Genomic DNA, 7,581 nt, shown 5'->3' with positions numbered 1-7,581 from the left:
AACCCCAAAGGTCTTTCCAATCAAACTTCATCTTTGGAATCATTAAAAAATTCTCCCTATATAGGAGAAATTATTAGGTCGAACTTCATCATAAAGACCTAGTAATTTCTCATAAAAGAGCTTAGCTCTATGTTTTGAATCTTTAACCTACCCAATCTTGAAAATTGTCAATTTGGCCATTTTGCACAATCCCTTTCTCACTACTCTCCCCTCCTTCTTTGGGGTAAGTGCTCACTACCTTCCTCTCCAATCTTCCCTCTATGGCTATAAATACCAATGAACTCATCATCTTGTCAATGCCAACATCTATTTTTACACCATCTCTTTTATAGTATCACACTATAATTTCACCTCTTGAGTTGCAGCTAGCACTCTAGCAGAAGATATGGGTGGTTCCACTTTTTCATTGAGCCTCATCTTGTTGCTAATTGCTTCCATGTTGGCTGTTAGTATGGCCAACAATGATTGGCATTTTGGCTTTAACTATACCAATTGGCCTTTCAAAGAAGGCCCTCCCCAAAGCCAAAATGATACACCAGGACCCAGAAAGATCGTTGTTGGTGGCTCAAAGATCTGGCAATTAAACTTTAACTACACCGATTGGGCTCTCAAAAATGGCCCCTTTTACATAAATGATACTCTAGGTGAGATGCCAATCCTTGTTTATTACTATTGTTTGCCAAAGTGTCATCTAGGTTTTATTATCAACTTATGTTCTTTTTACAAGTGTCCTAAAGACATCAATTAAGAAATACTAATAAATAATCATATATGAGTTGTGAGTCTTTCAAAAAGAAAAATTCTCTGTTGATAATGTGTTGATTTACATGATCAAGTTCACTATGATTGTTTTTACTTTTCCTGCTAATAGGTGTGTAAAATTTAACTTTTCTTTTAAAAAAAGAGAGGTTAAAGTGCAGAGCACATCCCTGACGTTTGGAGGGTTTTGAATTTTACACCATAAAATTTAATAATTTGAATTTTTTCCTCTAAAGTTATATTTTGTTTGCATTAGCAGTCTTTCCGTCCATATTTTTTTATTAAATACCATAAGCTTGTTACGTGTATTTAATTTTTTAAATAAAATGACGTTACATCATTTTTATGATGTCATGTCATTTTCATTATGCCACATGACATCTTTTTATTAGACAAATAAACACAAGTGGCAAGCTTATATGGCATTTAACGGAAAATATGGACACATAAGGATTGTTGATGTAAACGGAATATAATTTTAGAGGGTAAAATTTAAATTTTAAAACTTTAGATTGTAAAATTCAAAACCCTTCAAACTTCATGAGTGTGTTTTGAATTTTAATCAATATATACAAACATTATTTAATGGAGAATGGAATGTACTTTAACTTGTGCACTTAGGACACTCCTTAATAAAAGCCTTAACTTATTACCATCGAAGTCTAATATTTCCTTGGCTCAGTGGCTCCCCATATCATATGCCACAACTTCGTTTTTTATTATTATTAATTTTAAATTTTTTTATATGATGACAATGTGGCGGTTGCAGTGTTCAAGTATGATCCACCAACAAACGACAGCATAATTCCTCACAGTGTATACTTGCTACCAAACCTTTGGAGCTTTTCAACGTGTGATTTGAGAAGGGCAACAATGGTAGCCAATGTAACTCAAGGAGGGGGTGAGGGATTTGAATTTGTGCTGAAAAAGTGGCAACCCTACTATTTTGCTTGTGGTGAGCGTGATGGCTATCATTGCAATGCTGGGCAGATGAAGTTCTTTGTCATGCCACTGTTTCATCAATGGCATTGAGGATGAAGGAGTTAAGGAAGTTATATTGCTGCATTCTATACCAAGCTAGCTAGGGGGTTTCCCCCCCATATTTACTTTCTAAAGTTGTTGCGAGAAGGATTTGTTTATCGATTATTACCTAAAGATATGCAATGAGTGCTAAATAAATCTATGAGACGATAGAATAAGTACTCTTCTATATGCTGATGGTCTAGCATTGATGCAATGCTTTGATGTAATATTGACTTCATATAGAAAAGCTTTTGAATTTTTTTTTTGCGATTGGAAGGATTGACCATGTTTGGAGATTAAATTTAATAAGAATCCAAGGCCAAAATGGGCAAATGCCCTTTTCGCGCAAAAAAAAAACAGCATTATGCCCAATTTCCCAAACTAATTAGGGAAATGCTCTTTTTTTGAAACTCGATTTTCTCAAAATCGAGTTAAGCCCTATAACGACATTTTAAGGAGCCTATAGTGACGTTTTTAAGGATTTATAACGGCGTTTCGTAACTCGAGCTCCATGAACTCGAGTTATATGTAAAAAAAAAAAAAAAAAAACTTGCATGAAACTTGAGTTACAAAACGCCACTATAAGTTCTTAAAATGTCACTATAGGCTCTTTAAAACGTCGCTATAAGGCTCCAAATTTTTTTTTTTGAAACTCGATTTTGAGAAAATCGAGTTTCAAAAGAGGGACATTTCCTTAATTAGTTTAGGAAAGGGGGCATTTGCCCTTTTTTTTTTGCGCGAAGTGGGCATTTGCCCATTTTCGCCAAGAATTCGGCGTAAATGCTCTATTTATGCTCTGTAATAAAACTGTGCTACATAATATTTTTTCAAATAAAAGAATAGAGACTAATACAAACACAGTCTCTAAACATTTATTCAACCAATATAACTTGAATATTAAAAACAAGATAATTACTTTAACATTGTCTAAAGCTTTAACTAAAGAAGCACTAGAGCAAGAAAGCTATCAAAGATGTTGATGGAAACTGGAAGAAAGAGCCGCTTAAAAGGACGCCATCTATTGAGAACTCTCCATATATGCTGATTTGATTCTGTTAGGGTCATATATTATATGTAATTGTCTAGTCCTTTGACAAAATGCACTTTACTTGTAATTGGGTAAATCTAAGTTGGGTTTAATGTATCAAGAAGTATGTTGATCAAACATAGCAAGTGATATCATTAAAGAAATGAAGGTTGATCCAAGAAACAAGTGAAGAAAAACTGTATCATTAAGTCTCGACACAAGCTTGACAGATGTTACTATCAAAGATTAATGGAGAAGCTTGACACAAGCTCGATCTATCGAGATCTAAGATTTTAGAAATTTTAGGTCTGAAATTCGGCCCATGATGACTTGAATGATTAGGGTTTCTCTTCTTACAACCTTAGTTATATATAAGACTTATTTTAAAAGTCATCATATACAGAAACAGAGACTTAGAACTCATAACTTTGTGTGAAGTTATTGCGTTTGTGCGCCTTAGAGTTTTGTAACCAAGTGATTCCTAATCTTCATCGTTTATGAAGTGAAGACCTTTGCAACTAACAACAATTATTCAAGTCGCTGGAGTTAGTCATGTATTTAGTTATATATAAGGCTTATTTTAAAAGTCATCATATACAGAAACAGAGACTTAGAACTCATAACTTTGTGTGAAGTTATTGCGTTTGTGCGCCTTAGAGTTTTGTAACCAAGTGCTTCCTAATCTTCATCATTTATGAAGTGAAGACCTTTGCAACTAACAACAATTATTCAAGTTGCTGGAGTTAGTCATGTATTTGGATTTGTGCAAAGGAGTTAGTCACAGATTGGAGATTTGTGCAACAAAGGAAAGAAGACTACTACAATATCAAGTTCAATTAGGTATTGAAGTGAAGGTTTAACTGTAGGTTGGTATATTGGGATAGGCTAGGGTAGTGGTAAGATACCTCATACTTGTAACCGCTTGATTATTGATTAGTGGATTCTTGAGAGTGGTGACCTTAAATTCACTTGGTGGAGTTTTTTCCTTGTGAGAGGATTTCCCTATTTGTCAAAAAATCACCGTGTTAATTTATTTTCTACTGCTGTAGACACCAATTTTTGTATTCCTTACGACTCGGGCCCCTATTCCCTAATGATGCTGAAATTATAAAGCCCAAGGTTGGTTTAGGGCTTGATCAGATTACAATTGACTTAAGAAATGTTAAAATGGAAAATATAATTTTTTTATGAGCAAATAAATATATTTTTGGAAAATAACTCGGCTGTATATGTAGGTCTGATGCATGCGTACGTAAGCACGGACTTGCGCACGCAGGCACGGACTTGCGCATGCAGGCACGGACTTGCGCATGCAGCTAGGGTTCCAAAAACTATGAAAGACAAGTTTTTCTGCATTAATGTTGAGGTTTGGAACGAATCCCACATCGTTTTGGAGCCATTCCAAACCCCAATTTTTCAACTATATAAAGCTATACATGGTACCGTTTCAAAACATACAGAAAATCCTAAGTGAAAAACTAAGATTCATTGGAAATAGTGAATAAAAAATGGAGTTTTTCACAAAACATTCTCAAGTCAAATTTCTTTTGATTGAGACCTTTTTTGGTCTTGATCTTTCGATTTTAAGATTACTAATCACTTTTATTTTTGATTGTGAATAGATTGATTGAGGGGAGTGGTCAAAATCAAGCTTGAAAAGCTTCTTGTTTGAGGTATTGAGTTCTAAACTTTTTCTTTTCATTTCTTCTTTTTGATGAAGTTTAATATGTTTTCTTAATTTGTTTATGCGTTAGTATGTTTTTTTTAGTTTAGGCTTATGTTGTTTTCTGTTTTAAAGCATGTTGGGTTGCTAGGTTTTCTATTTTAAGTCTTACTCTGTTTTATGTGTTTCCGAGTTTCTAGGTTAGGGTTCATCAGGTGTGTCTACGTATGCATGATTCTGTATACATATGCAGACTTGTAGTATGTGTACGCATACAACTTACCTATGTACACAGGCCTGTGTATGTGCATGCATACTCGTGCCCAAAAGCCCTAATTTGAGTTTTTTGCTTCTGTTTTTTTTTTTTAAAAAAAATTTCTTTTACATGATATGCTTCTTTTTTGTCCCTATTTTATGATTTTGAGTCTCTGTCCCTTTGTTTGTTTGTTTCTTTGTCCTTAACATGCTAGGTTAGGGTTTTCTCTTTATTTCTTGCTTTGATACCATGAACATGCATTAATACCGTGATACTGCGAACATTCATCAGGTGTGTTTGCATACGCATGATTCTGTATGCATATGCAAACTCGTAGTATGTGTACGCATACAACTGGCCTACGTATGCAGGCCTATGTATGTGCCCAAAAACCCTAATGTGAGTTTTTTGCTTTTGTTTTTTTGTTTTTAAATTTCTTTTACATGATATGCTTCTGTTTTGTCCCTATTTTATGATTTTGAGTCACTTTCCCTCTGTTTGTTTGTTTCTTTGTCCTTAGCATGCTAGATTAGGGTTTCCTCTTTATTTCTTGCTTTAATACCGTGAACATGCATTAATATGATCTTGCGTTGATGCCATAGGTGCTGTGATACAATGAGGTAAGTGAGGTAAGTCATGCATTCACATGAACATGCACTTTGATGGTGAATATGTTTGTTTGATGCTTGATTTCATGTCTAGATGTTTGGGATACATTTGATGATTATTACCTTGTCTCCATACCTACATTTTTGCCTTGATTTGTTTGCTGCCTTGGGTGAATGCATTACATGCCATGATAGATGTATGTTAGGGTTTACGATGATATGAGATGCCATGATAGATGTATGGTTAGGGCTTTTTGGGATGATTAATGCCATGTTGTATGCTTAGATGTATGCTAGTGTGTGTGTGAGTTTAAAATGCAATATTGAACATGCCTTTAATGAGATTAAGATGTAAGACACAGTGAGTGAAAGCCGACCAACGGGTCGGGTAGTTTTAGGTGCCTAACACCTTCTCAAAATTGTACCTAAACTTTGAATCTATACCCTGATAGTAAGATCAGTCATTCCATGTAAGGGTGCTATATACATGGTTCTTAGACCATAAAACTAGGTGGTGACTCCTTTTTCTCCGCCTCAGTTCATTCGGCAGAGGCGTACTCCCTAAAGGCCAATTGCGCGTTGTGCCCACAACTGCATCTAGTTTATTTGGTGATTTGTTGGTGCCTCCATGATTTACTTGTAATTTGACCTAATTAATCAGCTTGAGTAATTGAATTAATTATCTGGGTCAATCTATCTTAACCCAATAAATGGTATCAGATCAGGCATGCTTTGATTGGGTTTTAATTTTTGCTATGTGATCTATTGACCCCTATTGTTACGGATCGTGGATAATCATTGATTATACTTCCTCTTTTTGATGGTACTAACTATGCATATTGAAAAGTACGCATGAAAGCTTTTTTGCAGTTTTTAGATGAAAAGGTATGGCTGGCTGTTGAAGTTGGATAGACCAAACCTATTGAACCGCCGGTGTCATGGGATGAAAATGAGATCAAAGCTGCAAATTTCAATAGTCAAGCGTTGAATGTCTTATTTAGTGCCATGACTAACAAGGAATTTAAGAAGAACTCATCCTAAGTTGCAAATCATACTATGGGTTTCACAATTGTACAAAGACTCATGCTATTGCTGCTAATTGCTTCCACAATGGCAGTTAGCAAGGCCAATAGGGGTTTCCGTCACCCTCATCACCCTAATAACACATGAATTTCAAACAAGATCATCGTGAGTGACTCCTACCATTGGAACTTCGGCTTTAACTACATCGATTGGGCCATCAAACATGACCCTTTCTACTTAAATGACACTCCAGGTGAGCTTAATTACTTTTTATTGCTACTTGTTACGAATTTAAGTTCAAAATAGTCAGTTCTAAGTTTGAACTTCGTCTCTACTCTATTTAAGCATAAATTATCAATTTGGATCCTTAAGGAACATGAAAAATGTGTGCATTTATTTATTTTTATATTGAATTCGAATATGCATGAAATTAAAATAACTCTTTATATGTTGTTGATTGCAGTGGGAAATGTGACACGAGGACGCAGGGAGGCCTTCGAGTTTGTGCTGAAAAGGCCACGACAGCCTCACTACTTTGCCTGCAGTGAGCGCAATGGCTTTCATTGCGTGAATGGAACCATGAAGTTTTTTGTCAAGCCAATATTCCGTTGGTATAGATAATTACTATACAATGTGCGTGCCATAGGAAACTTTACTTCCTGTTATCTCCTTTTATGTCGTTTGTTGTGTTGTAGTAGATAATGTGTCTTTCTTCACTTCTTCTTTTTCTTTTTATTATTATTAAATTAAAGACTATTTGTAATTTTGAATTAATATTAAGGGATTGATTGCTTATTTTATATATGAGTTACATTCAAAATCAGGTGATTTTCTATCATTTATTTTTTTCTTTCCCTATCCTTATGGACAATGTTATATTGTTATGTGTTCTGAATAATTGAGATGATAGATAATAAATGTACCGGCTGTAACTGGGTATTGATGTTCTATAGGGGTGCCATTTTGCATCCTCGCTAGTTTTATTATAATAATTACTATCGTATATTGAAAGTATTGGAAACTATTACAATTGGAAAGTTTTATGAGACTTAATGATCAATGCTGATTTATGCACAAAATCATTACTTGAATGTAACACATGCAAATAGTTTTGATACGCCCCAATTTTAGCTTATTTAATTTGATGGTGATTGCCAGAATAAAATTTAAAAAAATTGGTTTGAAGGTGAGCTAAGACCTCAGTGGACAGTGGCCTGAGGAA

The 7,581-nt window shown here is 34.7% G+C and overlaps 1 protein-coding gene across 1 annotated transcript; it reads left to right on the top strand.

The window, feature by feature from the left end:
• Nucleotides 1–314: 314 nt before the first annotated feature.
• Nucleotides 315–2,047, top strand: LOC142641966 (uncharacterized). Its single transcript, XM_075816292.1, has 2 exons — nucleotides 315–644; nucleotides 1,529–2,047. The coding sequence occupies exons 1-2, from the start codon at nucleotides 386–388 to the stop codon at nucleotides 1,789–1,791; spliced, it is 522 nt and encodes a 173-aa protein (XP_075672407.1). The 5' UTR covers nucleotides 315–385; the 3' UTR covers nucleotides 1,792–2,047.
• Nucleotides 2,048–7,581: the final 5,534 nt, after the last annotated feature.

Source organism: Castanea sativa, chromosome 7 (assembly GCF_040712315.1).
Source record: "Castanea sativa cultivar Marrone di Chiusa Pesio chromosome 7, ASM4071231v1".
Taxonomy (NCBI): domain Eukaryota; kingdom Viridiplantae; phylum Streptophyta; class Magnoliopsida; order Fagales; family Fagaceae; genus Castanea; species Castanea sativa.
This window is presented reverse-complemented; position numbering and strand designations above follow the sequence as displayed.